At 37.7% G+C, this 27,054-nt stretch overlaps 1 protein-coding gene across 1 annotated transcript in view; it reads left to right on the forward strand.

Annotated features, from left to right (window-relative positions):
- The window catches only part of LOC130072505 (polycomb group RING finger protein 3), a 49,001-nt gene that overhangs the window by 11,127 nt on the left and 10,820 nt on the right, over positions 1–27,054 (forward strand). Inside the window, exons 2-7 of the mRNA XM_056237637.1 lie at positions 11,552–11,651; positions 15,996–16,113; positions 17,307–17,403; positions 22,478–22,533; positions 23,302–23,412; positions 26,424–26,512. Of these exons, the coding sequence (XP_056093612.1) occupies positions 11,637–11,651; positions 15,996–16,113; positions 17,307–17,403; positions 22,478–22,533; positions 23,302–23,412; positions 26,424–26,512 (486 nt within the window). The 5' untranslated portion in view covers positions 11,552–11,636. The remainder of the gene's footprint in view (positions 1–11,551; positions 11,652–15,995; positions 16,114–17,306; positions 17,404–22,477; positions 22,534–23,301; positions 23,413–26,423; positions 26,513–27,054) is intronic.

Consider the following 27,054-nt stretch of genomic DNA (forward strand, 5'->3'; position numbering starts at 1 on the left):
TTACACCACCACCACCAGCCTGCACAGTGGTAACAAGGCATGATGGTTCCATGTTCTCATTCTGTTTACGCCAAATTCTGACTCTAACATCTGAATGTCTCAACAGAAATCGAGACTCATCAGACCAGGCAACATTTTTCCAGTCTTCAACTGTTCAATTTTGGTGAGCTCTTGCAAATTGTAGCCTCTTTTTCCTATTTGTAGTGGAGATGAGTGGTACCCGGTGGAGTCTTCTGCTGTTGTAGCCCATCCGCCTCAAGGTTGTGCGTGTTGTGGCTTCACAAATGCTTTGCTGCATACCTCGGTTGTAACGAGTGGTTATTTCAGTCACTGTTGCCCTTCTATCAGCTCGAACCAGTCTGGCCATTTTCCTCTGACCTCTGGCATCAACAAGGCATTTCCGCCCACAGAACTGCCGCTCACTGGATGTTTTTTCTTTTTCGGACCATTCTCTGTAAACCCTAGAGATGGTTGTGCGTGAAAATCCCAGTAGATTAGCAGTTTCTGAAATACTCAGACCAGCCCTTTTGGCACCAACAATCATGCCACGTTCAAAGTCACTCAAATCACCTTTCTTCCCCATACTGATGCTCGGTTTGAACTGCAGGAGATTGTCTTGACCATGTCTACATGCCTAAATGCACTGAGTTGCCGCCATGTGATTGGCTGCTTAGAAATTAAGTGTTAACGAGCAGTTGGACAGGTGTACCTAATAAAGTGGCCGGTGAGTGTATATCTGCACTGTTTATCCTTTTGATGTTTCATTTCATTAAAAAAAAAACTAAAAAAAACTAATGTCTTTCAATGTCTAATCAATGTCTTTCATTGAAGTAAAACAATTGAAAGTGGGGGGAAAATCACATTATGAAATAAATGCTTTTCTCCAAAACATGTTGGCCACAATTATCGACAACCCTAGAAATTCTTATGAGTAAAATATATTTGAAGTATGTTCCCATTCATTTTTACATTTTTAGCAGGGTGATTATGAACATGAAATTGTCTAGCCATGACTTCTTGTCTTGGTATAAATATGTATAAATATGAGGAAACACAAAGGCCAAATTCCCTTAATCATCCATCACAATGAGTAAAACCAAAGAATATAGTTCTGGGGCCGTATTTACAAAGAATTTTAAGGATAAAAGTAGCTCTTAACAGGCGAATTTAGGAGCAACTCCTAAAAATAATGGGCGTGTCACTCCTAACTTTAGGACTCCTAATTTTTTTCACTAAGAGTAATTCACAAAGCATTTTAGCCCTAAAAGTAGCACGGGACAGCTTTTATTATGTCTTTTTTTTCCCCAGCACCAACTGGGCCAGCAGCAGTAACTTATCCTGCGTCCAGTTGGGCTTTCTTTTCCGTTTTGGCGAGTTCATAATCCACCGTCATTCAACTATTACATTACTTCAATAGGAGAAACATTTCCTTGCTTTAAGTAGTATATTTAGGCTAATAGGATGTCAGTTAACCAAGCAAGTGTTAATGCAAGTGTCGTTTTTCATTATTAGGCAAGTGGCGGTTTTCATTGGGGTATTAGGCTACCTTGATTTAATTGAATTGAATTCACGACTTTTCTCTCTCTCTCTGCCTTTTTAGAATTACACTTCACTGGGGATTGCACAAACATGTCATTATGCATTTCGATGACATTACTATTATTATTTTGTGTAGGACACAGACATATTTAGATGTCGTAATTCCATGATTTGTTGCGTCTGTGTTATGTTCCGCATGATGGCCCTGTCATCTAACAACCAATCACCGTGATCATTGCGAGGAAGCTCGTGCATGAGAATTGACGTCATCCATAGCAACGAAGATTCACTCTTAGTTTAGGAGTTGTCATTTTTCCTTACAAAGAGTAGGTCTGAAAGGCGTCGTGAATAACTTTTAAGAGAAAACTCCTAGCTAAAATATTTTAGTGCGATTTAGGAGTACTCCTAGTGGTAAGATAAAATTCTTTGTGAATACGGCCCCTGATGTGCAGCAAAATAGTGTTGAGCTTTACAAAATAGAAAGCAGCTGTAAGAAAATAGCTAAAGCATTGAGAATTCCCATTTCTACCATCAGGGCAATAATTTCCGACATCTTTAGCAGTTCCAAACAACTAAAGATTTCGCGAATCTGCCTGGAAGAGGCCTTGTGTCTATAATGTCTTATTGCAAAGCGAGGAGGACAGTTCGAGTGGCCAAAGACTCTCCAAGGATCACAGCTGGAGAATTGCAGAAAGTAGTTGAGACATGGGGTCAGAAAGCCTCAAAACAAAAATATCAAACAGCACCTACATCACCACATGTTCATTGGGAGGGTTTCAAGAATAAAATCCTCTGCTCTCTTCCAAAAGTAAACTCCACTTGCCAGACACTACTGGTACTTCAAACGGAACTGGGTTCTATTGTCAGATGAAACTAAAAAAGAGAATTTTGGCAGCAAACCCTCCAGATGGGTTTGGGGCAAACAGGAATAAAAAGTACCCCATGTCCACTTTTAAATATACTGCTGGATGCTATTTTTTCTACTGGAGGTTCTGGACATCTTGTTCAGATACATGGCATCTTGGATTCTATCAAATACCAACAGGTAAAAAAGTAAAACCTGATGGCCTCTGCTAGAAATCTTCAAATGGGCCGTGGTTGGATCATCCATCAGGACAACGATCCAAAATAAACATCAAAATCAACAAAAAATGGGTCACTGAGCACAAAATGAAGCTTCTGCCATGGCCATCCCAGTTCACTGACCTGGGGCCGTATTCACAAAGATTTTTATCTTACCACTAGGAGTACTCCTAAATCGCACTAAAATATTTTAGCTAGGAGTTTTCTCTTAAAAGTTATTCACAACGCCTTTCAGACCTACTCTTAGTAAGGAAAAATGACGACTCCTAAACTAAGAGTGAGTCTTCGTTGCTATGGATGACGTCAATTCTCATGCACGAGCTTCCTCGCAATGATCACGGTGATTGGTTGTTAGATGACAGGGCCATCATGCGGAACATAACACAGACGCAACAAATCATGGAATTACGACATCTAAATATGTCTGTGTCCTACACAAAATAATAATAGTAATGTCATCGAAATGCATATGTTTGTGCATACCCCAGTGAAGTGTAATTCTAAAAAGGCAGAGAGAGAGAAAAAAAGGCGTGAATTAAATTAAATTAAATCAAGGTAGCCTACCCTAATGAAAACAGCCACTTGCCTAATAATGAAAAACGACACTTGCATTAACACTTTGCATTAACACATTAATTGACATCCTATTAGCCTAAATAGACTAAGGAAATGTTGCTCCTATTGAAGTAGCCTAATGTAATAGTTGGATGACGGTGGATTATGAACTCGCCAAAACGGAAAAGAAAGCCCAACTGGACGCAGGATCAGTGTGTTCACACCGAACGCGAATAGAGCGTCAAATAAGCGTCTATCGCGTCTAGTTAGACGCTTGAACATTCGCTCGAGTTCAAATTTTTCAACTTGCGCGGAAGACATTCGCGGCAAACGCATCGCCCAATTCGCGTCAATCGCAACGCCCGGCACGAATGATACGTCTATTCGCGTCTTTGCATTGACTTTGTATGTAATCTACTCGCGCAAATGATTAAAATTCGCGTTCGGTGTGAACACACCATTACTGCTGCTGGCTCAGTTGTGTTTAAAAAAAAAAAAGATAAATGGAAAATTCGCCACTGGGATATCAAGCAAAACACACAGGAGATTTGTTTGCAGATCAATGCAGCATTCCCGCTTGTGTCGCGGACCCCGGACGACTGCGAGAGGCGGTGGTATGCGCTACAATCCTTTGTGAATTGGTCTTAGTGAGTTAGGAGTCCTCTCGACTTCTTTTAAGCTGTCCCAGACTTAGGTGCTACTTTTAGGGCTAAAATGCTTCGTGAATTACTCTTAGTGAAACAAATTAGGAGTCCTAAAGTTAGGAGTGACACGCCCATTATTTTTAGGAGTTGCTCCTAAATTCGCCAGTTAGGAGCTACTTTTAGCCTTAAAATTCTTTGTGAATACGGCCCCTGAACCCTATAAAATGAGTGGGGTGAACTTGAAGAGAAGAAGCACCAACATGGATCTGGGAATCTGAAGGATCCGGAGAGATTCTGTATGGAGGAATGGTCTCTGATCTCTTGTCAGGTGTGCTCCAAACTCATCAGGCATTATAGGAGAAAACTCTTCAGAGCTGTTATCTTGGCAAAGGGAGGTTGTAAAAAAAATTAAATAAAAGGGTGCCATTAATTGTGGCCAACATGTATTGGAGAAAAACATTTATTTCATAAATAAATCCTCCCCGCTCATTTCTTTTAATTCAATGAAAGGTTAGAGTTTTTTTTCAAATAAAAGTTCAAAAGGATTAACAATGCAGATTTATTTTCAGAGGCTTCTTTGTTCATATTTACCAAGGGTGGCAATAATTCTAACCATGACTGTAGATGTCATGTTACTGCCATAGTACTACTTTTGCACAAGAATGAACCCTAAATGACAACCACCGAGTTTACAAATGATCATCCTTATAAGTATTGTGAGGGGAAGTGAATCAGTATTGGCTCAAAGTTCCTCATATGATCTGATGTTGTCAGTCTTTCAGGATACAGTCTCCGAATTACACAAGAGTCAGCATGCTACTTGGGTGCTTCTTGCGTATATTATCTCAAGGAGACAACCTTCAAACACACAATCTCTTTGTGTGATTGCACATTCTGGAACACAAACAAGTTCCAATATAAAATTTCCTCCTATAGCCTGTAAAACTGGCGAGGGTTTTTAGAGAGCTCAACAATGCATGCCTTGTTAAAAGATTCCATGCAATAAGCCGATGAACCCAGATCAAGTGTGATTTAGATGTTTTTTAATAAGGTTAACTACTGGAATTTCAGAGATATGGGATTTTACTAATAAAGTCATACGTTCTCGTCTGATTAACCGATTAATTTTTAGGTGGGGGTGTTTTCAGATATGGGTCAGTATTGCAAAGGTCACTCTTCTGTAGTAGATGAACTTTAGTAATAAAGTGTCTGCCAAGAAAGAAAACCATCATCAGAACTACATTCTGAACTACTGTTTTCTCAGTTAATGCCGGTGGTAAAGATGAAGGACGCTGACTCAAATCTCTGCAGCATAGTGGAGAGAAATGCACGCTAAGTTAAACATCCTGCAGTAAACTCTGTACTTATTTAGCTTCCATACACCACATGAACACTTGAACATACCTGAAGTTACGTGAAGGCCAAGTATGGCATACTCTGAATTTGTCCTCTGCAGTTTACCCATCCAAGTTAGTACACACACACACACACAACCACACACACACACACTGCAAACCGTGGACAAGAGCAGCGGGCAGCCTGGGGAATATACAGTATATTATGCACCTATACTATAGCGAACATTTATCGAGGTTAACATTAACGTTTGAGCAAGCGACCATGTAAAGTGGGTAATGTTAAGCTACAACTTGCATGTTTCAAATGATAAGCCATGTTTGATGTCGTTGATTGAAAGGTGAACGCTTGGATATCCTGTCCGACATGATTACTACATGGACCAGCCGTGATAACGATCTGTCCATCGGACTGCGTGACTTCTCCAATTCCTGTGGAGGTTTTTTTTTCTGCGACTAACTGAGTAATTAAAATTTGGTTGGGATAAGCCTTTGCAAAAGTTTTGTCGTCGACTATTAGGGTGCAGCCTTCTTTTCACACCATTGAATCTGGTCAAGTATTTAAACTAGTAATGGTGCCTTGGGCTGTTTCTTATTGGTTATTGAAGTAACAAGGTTCAGTTCGTGGAAGACACTTTTTTTTTTTTTGTGCAGTATTTTTGGCTGGACTTTCACCCAGCTGCTTAAAAATGCTGTGGGGTGTTAATATACATATACATACATGTTTGAGTGATTTGTTCTGTAATGTGGCTTGACGTGCATTGATGAGTCATTCACAAATAAGACCAGGAATGTGTTTCAAGAAAGTAATTGGTGTCAGTTATGGTTTGATATTGATTGAGTATTTTTATAAAAATTGTATGTGTACTAGTTAGTAGTTAACATCAGGGACTTGAACTACATAATACTGTTATGTTTGTGCTTTAAAGGGATAGGCCATGATTTACTCACCCTGAAGCCATTCTAGCTGTATATGACATTCTTCTTTCAGACGAATACAATCGGAGTTATATTAAAAAATTTAGTTAATAAAGACCTTCTGAAGTGAAGCAATGCGTTCGTGTAAGAAAAATATCCATATTTAAAACTTTATCGACTAAAATAACTAGCTTCCGACTGATGGCCGTACGCAAGTCGGCCTACGCCAAAAGAGTAACACTTGAACTTGACGCACAACGTAATGACGAACGCGGTTGCCCAGCCCTGTTTGAACCTTTTTTACAGTCTATGGTTTGAACCGCGAGAGGTGTCAAAGCTTATGCTACTCCTACGTCATATTTTGTCAAGTGTTACTCTTTTGGCGTAGGTCGACTTGCGTACGGCCGTCTAACCTCCTCAGAGCCGTTTCGAGCACTTTTATCATGGATGGATAGGCTTTGATGGACTTCCAAAAAATATATACCCATTGACTTCCATTATAAGGCTTGGAAGAGCCAGGACATTTTTTTAATAGAACTCTGATTGTAGGCTATTCAACTGAAAGAAGAATGTCATATACACCTAGGATGGCTTCAGGGTGAGTAAATCATGGGCTAATTTTCATTTTTGGGTGAACTATCCCTTTAATAACGAAAAGGTACTATAGTGTTACCATACGTTTTGGACATGGTACGATGGTTTTCCTTGGTACCTTGGACTACCATTCAAATGTATGTATTTAGTCACTTATCATATCATTTACAATCTGATATCATTGCTTTTCTACAGTACCCGCCACTACTCTTTATTTTTTTTTATTTTTTTGAAGGTTTATTGAATCTGTCATTTAATAATTCATTAGGCCAGGTGCTCTTGCACTCTGAAAAGCGGTATTATCAGGTTGCTGAATGACATCAGTAAATCTCAATTGTTCAGCGATCTTATAGTCCAGCTCTGTAGGCGTAGAGTCGCTCCCAGCTCCTCAAACAGAACCGACACTCCTCAATTGATGATTTTTTTTTAGCACCAGGCCATAAAAGACTGTTTGTAACAAGCGTGAACCACTATTTTTGTCTGATTGCCGGTCCGTGTTCATTTAAGCATTGGGGTCACACAAACCCATTTTTCCAGAGACAAAACTGCTCTGCTTAGTAAGTCTATCATACTGTGGCGCCTCATTAGCTCCTCACAGAGCGCTTCATACAGCTGGCAGCGTCTGTGTGCCCGGCCATCTACCAGAGCACTTCAATAGAGCTGAGGGAAAACAGCGTATCCTTTGTAACATCAAATGTGTGAGAAACTGGGCGAAAGGTGTTACTGCTGGACGCTTTCTATGAAAAAGTCTGACACACCCAGTTATGAAAACCATATTCACCTATGGCATATGAGACGCCCTTTCTTCCGGGTCTGGCGAGGGCATTTGCTGTGACCCTTTGCTCGGGTGCTGCTTATCCCTCTCAAGGCAGTATCTGTTAGCGTACCCCACTGGGCGAACATGGATTTTGGTTTCTCTCGTGGAAAACTCGAACTGAGATTGAAATGCTTGGTTTATTTTGCTTTAATATCATTTAATATTTTTTTTTTCCAATGATATCTTGTTATAGTGACCAAGTTTGTCAAGCTAAAAAAAACCGTCATTTACACAAAACATACAAATCTCAGTCTGTGTTCTTGTACAGGAAAGAAAGAGGAGTGTGAAATTTGTCCGTCCCTTTGTATTCATCAGAAAAAATAAAGAAAATTAATTTTGGTAGTTTTTGGTGGACTACTAACAATGTTTGTAATTTTTACAGGGGAAAAAATGCTACATTGCTGCTCCTAGATTGACACATCGCATACGATTTATTTTATATAAAATTTGTTTTCTGTAATGTAAATTACATTAAAGTGATTTGTGTTAGATTTTCTGTTACTTATTTAATGAATGTTTATTGCGTTATTTTAGTGTTGTGTGTTGCTCTGGCTGTGTTTTTTCTTTGTGTGGATGACTTTTGCAGCGTCTGTACACGAGTTGCCTTGCCATTTTCACCATAAATTTTAAAAGGATATTTTTGTTTGTTTTTAATTTCCATTGACTAATGCTGGTAATTTTAAAAATGGCCAAATGCTGACCAATTAACTGAACAGTCTACAGTTGTTTTATTATTTATTTAATAAGTACCGTAGTGTAGTTGCATTTACACTACTTAATTTTAGTGTAAATTCACACCGATAGGAAGCGTATTGCATTCACTTGAGGAAAAAAATCTACTTTGTTTTTCTGAATTAACTAATTAATTATCTCAGAATTACGAGAGAATTTTTCATGGAAAAAAGTGTTTGCTCTGTTTTTCTGAATTAATCAATTATCTCAAAATTATGAGTAACTCATTGATTCATAAAAACAGAGTGAAAAAAATGTTTTTCAAGAAAAAATTATCTCATAATTCTGAGATATTAACTTGTTAATTCAGAAAAACAGAGCAAAAACTTTTTTCCCATGAAAAATTATCTCGTAATTCTGAGATAATTAACTCGTTAATTCAGAAAAACAGAGTAGATTTTTTTCCTCGAGTGAATGCAATACGCTTCCGTAGTAAACAGATGATTTTATGGGTTAATGAGTTTATTAATAGGCCTACATGAGTTTATGTATTTGGCTGAGTCCATGTTTAAGGTCGGTTTCGTTTCTTTAAAGTGCTTTGAATAAAGATCTTAGACATTTTTCTGTGAAATATTTATTTCTTGAGTCCAAATTCTCAGAGATTTCTTATCTGGACTTGTTTATCACAATAACGCATATTTGGTTTTGTTGTCTGTGTACGGTAATGCTGATAAAATACTTTGATAGAACATACTATCAAAACATACTATCTGTGTTAAAAGTCTCAAACCCAAAGTGTTGTGTCAAAATTTGTGTATGTTCAGTTTGATTTTGCTCTAAGTGGTACAGCGGCGATGTGATGGTTCGGTCATGCCTCAATTCCTGTACAACCCCCTAGCACGATGGTTAAGCTGATTCAACTGATCAGCTTATTCAATTTGCACCAATGTCAATTTGATCCTTCAAACTTTGGACGCTCTGTGTGGAAATAATCTAAATATTGGTCATGTTATTTTAAGACCCACTGAGAATCGCATGGCTCCAGTCTGCAGGCTGTGATAGGGCACCGTTTCCTGTATTGTAAAGAGATCTGTTTTCTTTTATGTCACTAAAGTGCCACAACAAAGTTAAGTGACGCCCTCAGCAATGGTAGATTGAATTGTTGTTGATTTGTTTAGGAAGTTTAGTTCGTGAACTGGAATTTGGGAGGTCTAGACTCTAGAGTGTAATGAAAGTTTACAAAGAGAATTACTCAGGTCAACATGAAACGTTATTCACAACATTTTCTACTTCCATAATGTGATGTATTTCTGAGTGAAACGGGATATACATTGAAGAAATGTGGGCCAGGCCTTGATTTTATCCATCTGGAATTGCTTGAATCTTGAAAACGTTGTCAGCTGTTAGTTGAAACTTCTCTGCCTTTGTAATAGAAAGTACTTATTTCAGAGGCTGAGCATTTTATTATTCTACATAATGAGTAAAGATTATGAAGACAAACATTGTTTGTTTTGTTTTGAATAGCATGCATTGAATCAATCACAGTAAATTGTTTTAAGTATTAAATGATGTATTAAGAAAGTAATTGGGATTTATTTGGATTTCATGTTGACTTTTAACCAACCAAGTTTTTGGAGCTAACATGTTGAGCTGTTGGATCTGTTGTAAATCTGATGATACACACTTACTCATATCCTTAGATGACCTACATTCAGGTCTTCTGGTTTAAGTGCACTAATTTCACAGGCTAGTGAACAGACAGAAACTCCCAGGCTGGGAGTCTCTCTGTCTGGACTCAAGCAGGCAAGCAAGAACTTATGCGTGGGCATCTAGAGAGGTGACAGCAAATTGTAATACAGATCGGTAAAGGCATCTGACACTTTTAAGGATGCACTGATAGGAAATTTCTGGGAAAATATTGATAACTCAACTGCTTGTTGTGGTAGATACTGATACCAGCCGCGTCATCTGTGAAAATTTAAATGGGTTAGAGTCAGGATTTCACAGGCTGTCTGACTTTCTGATGCATGGCATATAATTATTTGCTGTAGATGATCCTAATTAAAACATAATGAATGAATCGAATGAAATGAATCAGTTTTAAAATGGCAGTGACTCGCCCATCAGGTACAGTAGGGAATGCCAGGATATTGCTGCCCAGACCATCACTGATAGATAGATTTCACCTCAACTCCCATGGTTGTGGGAAAGACAGTGAAGATGGACTCATCAGAGAACAATACATGTTTCACTTTGTCCATAGCCCAAGATTTGCACTGCTGGCACCAATGTAACCAACATTTGGCATTGGCACAAGTGACAAAGGTTTAACTATAGCAGCCCGACCCTGAATATTGACCCCGTGGAGCTCCTGACGAACAGTTTTGGTGGAAACAGGAAAGTTGAGGTGTGCATTTAATTCTGCAGTGAGTTGGGCAGCTGTGGTTTTATGTTTTTTGGATACAATCCGGGTTACATCTTTTTCAGACAGCTTCCTCTTGCGTCGACAGTCACTCCTGTTGGATGTGGTTCGTCCTACGTGGTGGTATGCCGACATTACCCTGGATAACATAGCTCTCCATGATACACCACAGGGACTTGCTGTCCTGGTCACAGATGAGCCAGCGAAACGCACTCCAAGCATTTGTCCTCGATTGAACTCTGATATGTCTCCTATTATGTTGTTTGGATTGCAATACTTTAAGTACAGCTGTGCTATTGCTCTGCTTATTCAGCCTTCACTGTCTGCTCTTACTGATGGAGTGTAAAATCAGTGAAGATTGGCCACCAGGCCAGTGATGCCACACACATATATATGTGAAACCTCCATATTTGCCAGTTTCAGTTTCATGGTCCAATCCCTGTATATTTATACATACTTCACACACCACACACATACAACAAAAGTAAAACTGTTTCGGAGTGTCTGTATTATGACTCTGTATTATGATAAAAATGTAATAATTAAAACTATTTGCTGTTAATCACTGTTGTTAATATGGATAAAATTAATTTAATGTATATTGGTGGTAATAATAATATTAATAGAATTTTTCAGGTTATCGCTATATAATTTATCAGTTATTTTTATCAGTGATATAATTATGCACATTGTTTGAAGATTGTAATCAACAGATAGTATTTCTTAAATTTGCTGTTTGCCCTTTTTGCCCTTAAAAAAAATGATAAGAAAGCTGTAAATAACTCCAATAAAAAAAGATCAATACTAGTTGCAATTTTGAAATCTTGAAACCGGAAAATATTATTTACTGAAAACATTCTGGAAAGGCAAAGGGGTAAAATAGTCTGTTTCCTTGCAATCATTTTGTGTATAAATGTGTGTAAATAAATAAATGCCTGTGTGTTTTTTGCAGCTGAAGTGGAGCACAGGATGCAGAGTTAACACCACCCTGTGTCTCGCAGAAGAAGCCCGGCTGCCAGACCCTCAGCAGTAGACACATGGCGGCAATAGGGGTAAGCGTAGCGCATCTGATTTTAACAATCTTAATTAGTTCACCCTCATTTCCTTTGTTGTTTCAATCTCATATCTTCTTTTTTCATAAAATGAGATGTTTGGCAGAATGTCCAAGCTTCTGGTTTTCTGCAACACAAAGATAAATTGTGATTCATACTGCTTGGCTTCAAAAAGGTCCCATAAAAGTAATCCACATGACTTGTGTGCTATATTCAAAGATAATATTCTTTGTGTGAAGCCTGAAATTCAGCAGATGAAAAATTTAAGTCGTTATTAATTAATAAAATAAATCCTGTGCTGGAGCTCACAAACCTCATTTGTGCTTGTTTATAAAAAAAATTGGGATGTACCATGTAACGGTTTGTCTATGCTAAGTATTTTATTTAATCTAAACTTTTGTGAGATCTGTTTTCAAAACAGCAACGCCCCATGATCCTTGTGTAATGCTCAGTTTTGGATTTAACTTTTTCTCCCCCTCAGAATAATGTATTTAGACTCATGGGTAAATGAATGGCTTTGAAGCTCCAACTTTTATTGAAGCCCACTAATGTGAGAGTGTAATATTCACTGCAGCCCGTGGCAGTTCTCTGTCCTCATTTGACACTGCACTGATTATGTTATTGCAAAATGGCTAGTGGCTGAATATATGAATTCATCTTTTATAAGGAAGTGCCATAACATGAAACACCTGTGGTTATGCCCTACTGAACACATTTTGCCTTATTGCAGTGCTAGTAGTGCTTCTCTTTCATCTCTACACACTTTTCTACACTGCAATTACTTCAGTTCCAACCAGATCCAATGTACAGAACTCATTCAGAGTTTTTGTAATTTTACAAGCTATCAGTGAACATCATTTCAAAGACATTAAAAATGTATTATTAAAATATATATATATACACTCACCTAAAGGATTATTAGGAACACCTGTTCAATTTCTCATTAATGCAATTATCTAATCAACCAATCACATGGCAGTTGCTTCAATGCATTTAGGGGTGTGGTCCTGGTCAAGACAATCTCCTGAACTCCAAACTGAATGTCAGAATGGGAAAGAAAGGTGATTTAAGCAATTTTGAGCGTGGCATGGTTGTTGGTGCCAGACGGGCCGGTCTGAGTATTTCACAATCTGCTCAGTTACTGGGATTTTCACGCACAACCATTTCTAGGGTTTACAAAGAATGGTGTGAAAAGGGAAAAACATCCAGTATGCGGCAGTCCTGTGGGCGAAAATGCCTTGTTGATGCTAGAGGTCAGAGGAGAATGGGCCGACTGATTCAAGCTGATAGAAGAGCAACTTTGACTGAAATAACCACTCGTTACAACCGAGGTATGCAGCAAAGCATTTGTGAAGCCACAACACGCACAACCTTAAGGCGGATGGGCTACAACAGCAGAAGACCCCACCGGGTACCACTCATCTCCACTACAAATAGGAAAAAGAGGCTACAATTTGCAAGAGCTCACCAAAATTGGACAGATGAAGACTGGAAAAATGTTGCCTGGTCTGATGAGTCTCGATTTCTGTTGAGACATTCAGATGGTAGAGTCAGAATTTGGCGTAAACAGAACGAGAACATGGATCCATCATGCCTTGTTACCACTGTGCAGGCTGGTGGTGGTGGTGTTATGGGGTGGGGGATGTTTTCTTGGCCCCTTAGTGCCAATTGGGCATCGTTTAAATGCCACGACCTACCTGAGCATTGTTTCTGACCATGTCCATCCCTTTATGGCCACCATGTACCCATCCTCTGATGGCTACTTCCAGCAGGATAATGCACCACGTCACAAAGCTCGAATCATTTCAAATTGGTTTCTTGAACATGACAATGAGTTCACTGTACTAAAATGGCCCCCACAGTCACCAGGGGTCTCATTGATAAAACTGTCGGAGGATCCTTACTAAAAGTGTACGTGCGTCCGAAAGCCAAAAATGGCATACGCAAACAAATATTCTGACTTGCGTACGCCAGAACCTGCGCAGAATTCACTTTATAAATCCCAGTCAGCGGAAGATTGTGCGCACATGCGTCTCCTCCCCGAAACAACCATATATGGAGCTTACAACACCTAGTTTTACTATGCTTATCCTCATCTGCTTATCATTTGCATATGATTATTCATCCACGTGATAACATGTTTAACGGTGCCAGACATTTGGAAAATATGAAATACGGATGTGCCGTCACATTAGTTAGGCTACATTTAATAAAAAATAATTTAGTAGCCTATATCCTTGCCTTGTTTTTGAATAAATAAATCAAATAGTGTAAAATACATTTCAGAGAAAGTTTTTCTCAATCTTTTCCACTGGCCAAAGAGTATTTTTAATTGATTTATATTTTTAATGGAAACAGATAGACCTTGTAGTGCATTATTTGCACGAAACTATTCTCTCAGACAATCTGCTATTATCATGATAAGCAATTATCTCTGTAGTTAAAACATTAAAACACAGCATGCCAGAGGAAAAGTCTTTGAAAGCATTGCATCCACAACAAATATTTCTATTTATTGAATATAAAAAAAATGTTGTAACTTCTCAGTAATGATTTCATGTACTTTAAGTGTCTAACTCCATTAATCAGAATGGCATATTTAATCTAAATGTTTACATCAGAAGTAAAACATAGTTTTAATTATTTAAACTGTTATTGTGAACATATTTCACAGAACACTGTATTTATGATTATAATGAAGACTTACGGTTTTAGATAGGCTGCGTCAGTTTCATTAAAGAACAAAGGGATGGATATTTAACAAAGGGATGGACATTTAAAAAGGGATGGATGTTTGCTTCATGTGATAGGCTTGGTGAGTGGCTAGGCTTATATTTGTATTATCTTTCTGTATACTGTATGCATAATTTTCTTTAGATTTTCAGTCTAAAAGTGACCAAAAAGACATTTAGCTCCAGCTCACCATTGGTGTCGCCAAACTGCTCCGTCTCCAAAACGTGCGTACGCACGGCTCAAAGTTTGCTTAAAGGTGCGCACATTCTCCCGTCAAGTTTGTTTTTTATAGATCACAACCTTTGCGTGGAAACTGGCGTACGTACGTTTCCAGCCCCGTTTTTTGCGTACGCACGCTTTATAAATGAGACCCCAGATCTCAACCCAATAGAGCATCTTTGGGATGTGGTGGAATGGGAGCTTCGTGCCCTGGATGTGCATCCCACAAATCTCCATCAACTGCAAGATGCTATCCTATCAATTTGGGCCAACATTTCTAAAGAATGCTTTCAGCACCTTGTTGACTCAATGCCACGTAGAATTAAGGCAGTTCTGAAGGCGAAAGGGGGTCAAACACAGTATTAGTATAGTGTTCCTAATAATCCTTTAGGTGAGTGTATATATATATATATAATGTATATGATGAACCGTGCACAACAAGACGGTATGCTGACTCTTCAGGGTTGATGTTTGTGCAATATTTATGTACTTCCTCTCAATATTAATACTGACATTTATACATATCTTACATTTGAAATTTCAGGCAATCTCTGATAATTCATAATATTAAGTTTAAGTGGATTATGATGTGCTAATTGCTTTTTTTTAAATCTGTGTTCCGACACAGATTGTTCTTCAAAGCTGAATTACAAATATTGAAGCAACATAGATCTAATTATTTTCTTGTCAGTGGGCAGCAGGTGTGTTGAATAATCTTTTTTTTTTTTTATGTGTATTGAATATGAGCAGCATGTGTCCTGACACTGTTTGTGCTGCAGTGGTTAACACTGGTCAATAGAGTCATCTGGCTGCTTCACACGGGACATCCCAAAACAAACAACATGATTTGTCTTTTAAGTGGCGGGCGACTAGGAATTAGCCAAATGAAAAACAGTTTTCTCTGAAACCATGAAAATGACACTTGTTTTTAACATTTGTTTTGATGTAAAACATGGAGGCAACCTAATGTTTAATGAGTTGGGATATACACACATAACAATACAGGTTCCATGAAGAACCTTTAACATCCATGGGAACTTTCCATTCCACAAAAGGTGGAATCTTTAGATTTTTTAAATGTTCTTCACTATAAGAAAGTATGGTTCTTTTAAGAATTGTTTTCTGAAAGGTTCTTCTCTGGCAAAGCTAAAACTCACTGTGGAGCCTTTATTTTTAAGAGTGTAGGGTTGACCCTAATGACCTATGAGATATCCCTCCTGACCCCTAATCATTGGACCTTATTTATTAGTAATTAATGCAGATCTTTTGATGAAAAACTTGTTAAATTACGTTTTATAGTGTGCTCGGTGTGGTCCTACAGCTTGTGGTTTGGATTGTGGTTTTGTGACATGTTTTTAACCTCTCGTTGTCCTCCATTTCTCTCTCATCCAGAACCCCGAGATGTTAACCAGGAAGATTAAACTGTGGGACATCAATGCCCACATCACCTGTCGTCTGTGTGAGGGGTACCTGATCGACGCAACCACGGTCACTGAGTGCTTACACACCTGTGAGTGTTATTTCTACACCAATATCTACTCTTTATTTTAGTTAGGAGCAATATTTTGAACAGATATTAAAGTGCTCATTTACTCATTTATTTCCATGTGAATTTTGAAGAATATCATTTAATATTCAATGTAAAGAAAATAAAAAGACCAAAAAATTCCAAGTCGTCTTAAGCTTATGATAATTTTGTGAGAGGAACAGACCAAAATTTAAGTTTAATAAAAGCTCTCCTTGGCATTTTTTATTCCAAGTGAGAATTAGTGATGTCTAATTTGTATACAAATCATTATTTGAGAATCTTTTCTGATGAATGATCTGGTTCACAAAACCGGTCCAAATGAATCGTTCATGAATCGGACTGATTCAACTCTCTGTCTCAATCCGAAATCGCATACTACCCTACTATATATTAGGTGAAAAACAGAATGTTAAAAAAATAATTATGTCCGAATTCACAGTACAATTCAAAAAGTACATGGATGACCTACTTCTTCTGGTGAGATTCTGAAGTGTGAAAATTATGGACACTTTACTCTCCCATGAGGCCACGGGAAAGGATTTTGTGAATGGCAGTGAAGAGACGTAATTTACGCTGGTAGGACACGATAACAGCATAGCAAAAGTAGTACGTCCAGATTACATTCATACTACACGCATTCATACTATATAGAACATACTTTTTTAGTGGTCGTAAAGTAATTACTCAAAAGAGTATGCAATTTAGGATGCAGACAAAGATTGTCAGTATAGTAAACAAATCATGTGACCCGCATTAAATAGGACCTGACTCGAAATCTGCAAGGATAAGTACATGATGACGGAATTTCTATTTTCAGATTAAGTTTACTATGTCAAACTCTCACTCAGTTTTGTAGCATTTAAACAGCAGTGATTGAATTGAACACTAGAGGGAGTCATTGTGCCGCAGATTGCTTGTTTCTGAGCATGTGATGGGAGATTTGATCAAGAGCCTTTATAATGATGCATTTGGTAGTTTGAGTCATAAAACTAGAGATGCTACTCATTTCATTTTTATATTTTGCCTCTAGGTTTGTGCCGAGTCATTTTACTTCATGTTATTTAATTCACGTCAGTGTGACATTCCTGTGTCTGTGGAAATCAATGTAATGATGTATTATGTGAAATGTACAAAATGAATCGACTAACTGTGTTTATATTATACTGTGTATATAGTCTGCAGGAGCTGTTTGGTGAAGTACCTAGAAGAGAACAACACTTGTCCCACATGTCGGATTGTCATTCACCAGAGCCATCCACTGCAGTACATCGGGTAAGAGTTTACCGCAGCAGACAAACACGTCTCAGTCAATGTAAACCCCAGAGCAGCCCAGTAGGGGTCCATCAAGGCACACCGGTGAATAGCGTTGTCTTTGACTGCTGGGTGTTGTGTGCTTGCGTGTGTTATCAACGTGTCATACAGCCACATGGGTATTTGAAGGCGGCGTGTCTCCCTCCAGCTCTCTGTCGGAGGCTGAATTATTGATGTCCTGGGTGGAGTGTTCCTCTTCAGCGCACACATCCAGAGAAAACATCTGGCGATGTGACCTGAAAGTTTTACGCTCTTTTGGAACAGAATCACTCTGTGTGATGTCATTTAAGGACAGCTAAAGCATCGGTAGTAGGTTTACTACAAATCCAGACTGTGAATCAGGGTAGAGCTGGCACATTGAAAGTGCAGGGTGTTTGTTTATCACGGCAGTGCAGAATTCTGGACCTTTTTGGGTCATTTTTTTTCTGGTTCAAAAGGAAATGACCTCTTGAGGGCACTCTGGATAAAAGGGAGAGAATTGTATGCATTGAAAATGCTTTTTTAAAATTTTATTCTCTTATGCTCACCAAGGCTAAAATACAGAAACAACAATAAAATTGTTAAATATTATTACAATTTAAAGTAATTGTTTTCTATTTTAATATATTTTAAAATTTAATTTATTTCTGTGATGCAAAGCTGAATTTTCAGCATCATTACTCCAGTCTTCAGTGTCACATGATCCTTCAGAAGTCATTCTAATATGCTGATCTGCTGCTCTAGAGACATTTCTTATCAACATCAAAAACAGATGTGCTGCTTGATATTTTTGTGTGGAAACTATGATACATTTTTTCAGGGTTTTTAATGAATGGAAAGCTCACAAGAACAGCATTTATTTGATAACTTTGAATAATTTTACTGTCACTTTTAGTCAATTTAAAGCTGCAGTCTGTAACTTTTTTTGTGTTCAAAATTGACAGAATTTATAAAAGCGAGTACTTCATGAATCCATTTTCCAAACCGTGTTTTTGTCTTATCCTCAATCAATACGGTACACCTATAATAAGTGTTTATATTGGGACTATTTTAGACTGGTTTGGGTCGTCATAGACATAAACAGACAGAAGTAGCTCCGGCAACAATGTTCTTCTGCAAGAAGCTTCTGTTTATTAAACGCTAGAGCGCCAGAAGTTACGGACTACAGCTTTATCCTTGCTGATAATAAAGTGTTTTTTAAACATAGATGGTGATTTTACTTTTGCTCATGGTTCGTTGAAAGCTGCTTGTTGAGGAGAGTTATTTCTTTAAGTGATCAGATTTTTTTCACTAGTAGATTTTTGACTGGCTGGACTAGGATAGACTTGACCATCCTAGCATCATAGCACACCTTTTTTCCCCACATAGTTTTTCTCCATAAAATGTAAAAATTGAATTTATAGTATGTTACATATCAATTTTGTTCAAGTTTTTGAATCATATGTGACTTTGAGCTCATGTCTGTTAGCTTTGAGTTCATCTGTATGCATGTGTACTGACCAAACAAGCCTTTTGCAATCATATCTCCCACTCAGACTTCTTGTTTCAATAGGGAAAGGCCTTGCTGCTGAGACACACACACAAACAGATGTGCTCGGTGTGTAAACTGTTGGGGTGTGTCGTCCATCTGCCCCCTGAGCATCGGTGCCTCTGTGTCTGATGGATTCGCTGGTGCTCTGGGCCGGATGCCAGCTCTTTCATAATTTGTCATTTAGCTTCATAGTTGCTTGCAGTCGCATGCTGATGAGAAACAATTTCCAAACACATTAAATATTCACCATGATCCCAAGGCTTCCTCGCTGCCTTCTGAATGTGGTGGAAAAGAGACGCCCCAGCCTTGCTGGTGGATGAAAGCCATGCGGGGAATAGAAGAAAGAGACAGTATAAGAGTTCGGGGTCAGTTACGCCATCAAACCAGCTCTCCTCTCTCTCCACATGATTAATCTGACCTTAGTTTAACACCCTGGTATTTATGAGCCACACTGTTTGATCGTGAATGAAAACTGGATTTGTGTGTATTAACAGTGGCAGCTCATATATCCTCATCTCTCTCGCACTTGCGCAAACATACACCCACACACACACAAAACGGAGCTTTTGTTGATCAGCTAGCTAAATGCCAGTCACCCCCTCACCACCAGGCCTTCCGGCCCCCTCTGTGGAAGCTCGCTGGCGGCTAATTGGACCTCTAGCTTCCCCGCCAGGCTGCTGGGATTTGGGAACAGGTGGTGGCTCTGGCTGTGCACCAGGGACACAGGTGCTCTACTGCCTCACTCTCCTGAACTCTTTCTTTCTCTTTCTCTCTCATCGTGCCCACAGGGAGCAGATCAGCTAACAGCAAACTGAACTCTGACACAGGACTGGCCTGTGTACTCAATGTAGCACGAGTGCAGATCTAAGATCGGTTTCCTACGTATCCAAGTCATTATGTGCTATTAAGAGGAACTGAACTTCCACAAGGCCATTTTCACTGAACTGAAACCCAAAAAAATGTGCATAAAGAAAATTAGGCCAATATTTAATGGCGCTAATTAATTCTTGTTGTTTTATACAGAAAAAATGTTCATTACTATTATTATTTGGATGTTTATTTTTATTATTAATAGTGATTTGCTTTTTTAAAAACAAAAAGAAAGGTAAATTTAGTTCTTTAGAAGTTTGTATTCATCAAAGAATCCTGATAAAAATGTACTGGTTTCAACTCAAATTTCTGAAGGATCATGTGACACTGAAGACTGGAGTAATGATCCTGAAAATTCAGCTTTGCCATCACAGGAATAAATTACATGGAAAAATATATTAACATAGTAAACTGATATTTTTAAATTATAATAAACTGATTCGGTAATATTTCAGTCCTCACTTTTTACAGTGGTGGTTCACCAATATGAAATGCTATAAGCTTTTCACAATACTTTGGTATGTCATTTATAATGAATAAAAGTAATTATTGCTTTTAAATAATTTTTTAGCATAAAATAATGTCTCATTTCTATCATACACTAAGCATTTTGTCACGTCCCTGAGGCACTTCACTGAATTTTTACTTAACAAAAGTGCAGTGTCTATGATTTTTTTGGTGCAATATTGTAAGTATTTATTTGTTACTTTCTGTTACTGTAAATGCAACATATTTTATAAAAAAACAAAGAAATGATGTCTCTGAGTCTGAACTCAACCCCGTCACACCGACCATTCTCCTTCCTATAATAATTTAGACTCCACCCATATGTGACATAATTTTCCAGAAATGACATCATTAAGGTCTCTTTAACAGTGGTGCAGAAGATGGTAAATAGTGTCATACTTTTTATTCATATTTTTGAGGTGTATTATGGTCAGGTAGGGTACTGTCGAGCAACTGTCAACTCAACCCCATCGGATAAAAGTAAGATATATTTATTTTGTATCCATAAGTATAAGTATATACAATGTACTTGATTCATTGCTGCCATATGTGGTCTACTCTCCAACACTACTCGAGGACCAGTGGCCTTTTTGAGCAAAAAACCTCAACCCTGTCACATATATCTATATTACTCATTGTTTCGGGGTTGTAAACTTGTCACAGGGTTGAGTTTTTCACTTCAATTATGAATAATTTTCATATATATATAAAAATAGTCATGGTTTCAGTAAAGATATACTTACCAAAATCATGCCAACTCAGAGTTTAATATAAATAGAATATTTAATGGAATGTTTCCACTTAAACATTGACAAGCATTCTATGTCAGAAATGGCAGCCACATCATCAGCAGAAAGACGGTGTTGTGCATGCAGATTTGTTGACCCAGAAAGAATGGCACAATATGAGAGAGACTAAATTAAAAATATAAAATTTAAGGCAATGTTTGCCTTTAAAACTGTTACAGTCTTCAACCCCGTCACACTATTCTCAACCTTGTCATTAAAGTCATTAAAAATGACTGCATTTATTGCTGATCACCACCTGACATCTTAAGGTCTAACACAATAAAATTGTGGTTTTAGTTAAATGTCTAAATTGAAAAATATATTGTAAAAAAGAGATTCAGTTCCATAACAAATTTGAAAATTATCATAAATGTTACATTTGTAAGTATTAAATTGTTATGGGGGACACATGAGCAGTAGGTCGATTGTTTTTTTTTTATATAACAAGTTTTGTGTAAAATCCTTTTTAGACCAATTCCATTTTGTCTGTTACGGGGTTGAGAATAAAAGGTGTTTAAATCTGAGAAAGAGAAAACTGAAAATAATAAAAGGTCTTTATCGCCTGAGGTGGGAAATATGATTTGTTGGAGGTTTGATATGTGCCCAATGATGTGGGGTATCTGGAAACTTAATTCTATGCATTTTGAAAAAAGAAAATTTCCGAATCCCAGGAACGACCCTACTGCTTTTACTGTATTTTTCATCAGATAAATGCAGCTTTGGTGAGCATAAGAGACTTCTTTCAAAAAGAATTTGGACAGAATGTGCTTGATTGTTATGAAAATATCATAATGAACTCAAATTTCTTTATGTAATGACATTTCTCTCCAAATCACTTCAACGCCTTCTCGACATGAGATTTATCCTGAAAGGAGTGCAATGGTTGTAAAGTTTAGGATGTCTTTTCAGATTTTTTCAGAGTAGATTTACAGTGTCCTAGAAAGTATAAGCAACAGAACCAGAGCTGTGAATCTCAGAGTGTGTGCTTGTTTTGGCTGTTGGCTGCTTGGAACCGGCACTCGTGGGTTTTGCGGCATGGAAACATGTTCTCGGAGGCGGGCAGCCGTACAACAGGCGCCACAGAGATGAACATGTCAACACACGCTTATTAGGTTTACCTCCGAGCCCTGAGACCCACCGGTCACAGGAGAATATAGAGACACGAGGAAGAACTACACTATATGCTAATTAAAGATCATAGTTATGAGGAAACATGCCTGGCGAATGCAAATGCTAATTGGAATGTTATTGGTGTTCTTTTTTTTGCATTTCCTACTTTTCCTTCAGCTGTGTTTCTTGCTGTAATAATTCATATTGTTTAAATAAATTATATTCATTACCATTTCTCCCTTTTCCTCAGCCATGACCGAACAATGCAAGATATTGTCTATAAGTTGGTGCCAGGACTGCAAGAAGGTTTGTGTTCTTTTTTGTTTTAGAAATATAGATATCAGAGTACAATTTATACTTATGGGATAGTTCACCCAAAAATGAAAATTCTGTCATCATTTACTCACCCTCAAGTTGTTCTAAACCTGTATTAGTTTCTTTGTTCTGTTGAACACAAAAGAAGATATTTTGAAGAATGTTGGTAACAATTTTTGGTCCCCATTGACTTCCATAGTATTTTGTTTTTTATACTACGGAAGTCAATGGGCTCCATCAACTGTTTGGTTACCAGCATTCTTCAAAATATCTTCCCTTGTGTTCAACAGAACAAAGAAACTCATGCAGGTTTACAACAACTTAAAGGTGAATAAATTATGACAGAATTGACATTTTTGGGTGAACTATCCCTTTAAGACAACATGAAACGCAGTTTACTTTCTGAACAAATGTACCTAGGCTGGAAATTCATTAGAACACATTAGTCTGAGGAAAGAAAAATTACATAATCTTTAGTAAAATATAAAGCGATTTTAACCCCTAAAAGTTCTTTAGTTTCTGTAGCAAAGGTCACATTTCTGTTTTTCTTAAAAATACGTGATACTAATAGAAGTTAAGCGTGTTTCATGCTGTCTAGAACAGATTCCTAAGATCCATGCAAACTGGTAGCAAAAATACCCTCTGATCACATCAAATGTTTCTTATGCAAAGCATATTTTATGAAGCAGCTTATGATGTATGCTGTTGTAAGATTTAACAGTGAGATTTAATTCATTCTATTTGCTTTCTTGTGTGCAGCGGAGATGAAGAAACAGAGAGAATTCTATCAGAAGTTAGGCATGGAAGTGCCTGGAGACATCAAAGGAGAACTGTGCAACCTGAAAACCCACCTGGACTCTCAGCGCAATGGTACGCCCCATCTAGAATCACAGTGGAAGTGGGACAGTGTGCCTTTCATATGTTTATGTCATAAAAAAAATCATAATTTGTATAAAGAAAATGAATCCTACTGAAGGACCGTTACGAATCTTTGCAGCATGACATTATTTTCATGGTAGTTAATCACATTTTCCCCCAGATTCTTCATTACTGTAATGCCTACCGATGTATTAATTCAGATGTTTTTAAATAATCCTCAGTGGTTATTCTTATTTCTGAAATGCAATCTTTTTTCAGCATAAATTTATTGACAGTTAAACCCCAGATATATGCTTGTCAATGTAAATGATACACTACCATTCAAACGTTTTTTTTTTTTTTTTAAAGAAGATAAATATTTAGCAATAACACATTAAATTTATCAAAATTGACAGTAAAGACATTTATAATGTTAAAAAAGATTTCTATTTCATATAAAAGCTGAGAATCCTGAAAAAATTTATCATGATCTCCACAAATATATTAAGCAGCACGACTGTTTTCAACATTGGTAATAATCAGAAATGTTTCTTGAGCAGCAAATCAGCATATTAGAATGATTTCTGAAGGATCATGTGACACTGAAGACTGGAGTAATGATGCTGAAAATACAGCTTTGACATTACAGGAGTAAATTACATTACAAAAAACAGAATTTCTTATTTGCCCAGTATTCTGCTTTTATTATATTGGTCTAAAGCAGCATTAAAGGAAGAGTGTTTGGAAGCTTCTTTAGCCTCAAAACAAGCACATTATTTCAGTTTATTTGGTAGGAAACAGGCCCTGACCATTTGTTTGATATAACACAATCATCTAAACCCAGGCAGTATCTTGTTCTTTTCATCTTTCAGGTCTGTGCGCAGTGATAAAGTCTGTGCAAATACTGGCCCTCGGGCATGTTGAGTCAGCAGCCGTAATGGCTGGATTCATGCATTGTAGTAAATAAGACTTAGATGCAAGTGGTCTCTTGTTCCACATTGTCTCAGCTAGTTTATCAGACCCGTTTTTCTGAACAGTACTTCATTTTAACTCCTCAAGCGCACCACAAAACCATCAAACTGAACCGAGAGGAGAGGCACGTGGTAAAACGATGACGTAACTGACTGCATTAGCACATAACCTGCCCACAAATAAGCATGACAGCCTTTATTTATGATTTTTATGCGCATCAAAAATACTTTTTCGGTGTCACAGATGTACCCTTTATAAGGATGATTAGCCTCCTCATGCCACAGTAGGGTACCTGACGGTCCTTCTCAAATCCCATAACAGTGGATATTAACCTGTGATTGTTGCTGAGCTTGAAAAAGAAGTCACCCTTCCGGAAAGCATGGTCAAATTGCCACCTTAGCTTGTCGGCCTCATCCCCGGACAGCTTTGCAGAGGCACCCTGTCTATTAACCACCCTAACGAAAACGTATTCCGCTGGAAGTCACAGTCTGCTCGCCTCAGATTAGCTCAGCCTCCGTGAACTTTTTCCCAGCCAGGGAACATTTTAAGTATCGGAAAGGATATTCTGAGTGTCCCTTGAAGAAGCCATCACTGTAACAGTCGAGGCTTAAGAACGACTGAACCCAGACTGCATTTCGTCCAGATGCTCGAGATCTCTTTCCCATTAATGCAGTTGAGATTTCTGGTGATGCAATGACAATGTCATAGTGATGTTTGACAGCCCCTCATACAAAGTCATGAGGGTGTGTGTGGACAGTCGTTCGGTTGAAATGCAATAAAATAACTCAACCATGCTCAACTAGACTGGTCATATGCATCTAATTCCCTCTTGCACTGGACAGTTTTGGTGACTTAAAAGAAGAATATTCAGTGTTAAATACAGCTTAAGCTGCTATATTGACAGCACCTGTGGCCTGCTGTCAACAATCACAGAAAATTTTGACACTCGGTTTGTCAAAAATAAAAAATGGGTACTTGGTGCAAATGCACAACGCAAATAACAACAATTTGATACTGTAAGTAATGATCACACAAGTATGAGCTTCATGTTTATGTAGTTAAATCTCAGCAATCCTTTAAATTCATTTTTAAAGACTTCAGGAAGTTTTACGATTTGTTTTTGTGATAATTGACAGCCACGGATGCTGTTCATACACACTACTAAGTGTTTTAATAATTAAAGTGTAATTTATTCCTAGCTGAATTTTCGGTATCATTGCCTTCAGTGTCACATGATCCTTCAGAAATCATTCTAATATGCTGATCTGGTGCCAATGAAACATTTCTTATTATTATCAAGGTTGTGCTGCTTAATATGTTGGTGGAAACATGATATTGTTTTTTCAAGATTATTTGATGAATAGAAAGATCAGCATTTGTTTTATTTCTTTACTGTCACTTTTGATCAATTTAATGCATCCATGCTGAAAAAAAAAGTATCAATTTCTTAAAAACAAAAACAATCTTACTGACCCCCAATCTTTTAAACAGTAGTGTTGGTTACACTGGATCTCTCTCATCAATGTTAATGAAGGAAGGTATTTTTAGGCATGTATAAATCTGTAATGAGATGCAGCCCTAGTTTCTGACCTGATCAGTGGACAGCGGTTTGCCTGTCTGAGGTGTGAAGTGTTATTTGGGCAGGTTGAAACACAAATGAATCTGTTTCCATTAATGAGGTGCAGATTTGTTTTGTAGACTTGTGAATGTGCGGCGGAGCAGGTTGAGATTTTTTTTTTTTTTTCTTGTTTGATGAATGTTTCTTCACTGTAATGAAGAAACTCTTCCGAGAATCACAAACTAATACTCGATATAATTCAAGCTCTGAGAAACAATGAATTATAAATGCTTGGAACCGTAATACAAATTATGATTAAACATTGATCGTTTTAAAAGTTGAAGCTGTTGTTTGGTAAGTTAAATGTATGTGCTTTCAGCTCTGCAGTATTTTGAAAGCAAAATTGTGGAGAGATGGATGTGCACAAAAAAAGTCATGTTTTTATGGTTGTCTAGGGTCCGTCTTATTAAATTTGTTAAATTTTCTCCACCAGGTGACCTGAAATCAGAGGATCCAGCCAATAAGGAAGCAGGAGAGGAGAAAGCAGAGGAGGACAACGACTACCATCGCAGTGATGAGCAGGTAGGTTTCCCCGTACCCATCTGACCTTGCTCATTTCCCACAAGGGAGCTTCACACTCTGTTAGTGTGACCTAGTATGAACAAATCCCTGAAAAGTTCTATGTTTGGAATATTATGCTACTGTACTAGTCTATTTCTGCCGTGTACAGTACTTTGGAATACATGGATGACACATATTTCCCAGTCTGCAATAGAGCACCCAGCATAGAATAGCGTATCCCATAATGTAATGTGCTCAATGGACCAGTTTCCATTTTTAGAGTGATGAATGAACCAATTATATCAGCTTATATTCTTTTTCTGATCTGGGACATTGAATATATATTATATTAAAACATTTTTATTAACTTGTTGATCTAAACATGCACATAATAAGGTCATGTGCAGCATAATACTATTTAAAATCATCATTGGATAATGCATTTACCATTCTATTTAAAAAAAAAAAAGATGCAGTCTTCAGTACAGTGTACTAGTATTCCATTCTGAAAACTGTCAGGTTACACTTTATTTCAATGGTTCACTTTAGAAATTCTTCTAACT

The sequence above is a fragment of the Rhinichthys klamathensis genome, unplaced genomic scaffold (genome assembly GCF_029890125.1).
Source record: "Rhinichthys klamathensis goyatoka isolate OS25496 unplaced genomic scaffold, OSU_Roscu_1.1 h1tg000491l_1, whole genome shotgun sequence".
NCBI classification, from domain to species: Eukaryota; Metazoa; Chordata; class Actinopteri; order Cypriniformes; family Leuciscidae; genus Rhinichthys; species Rhinichthys klamathensis.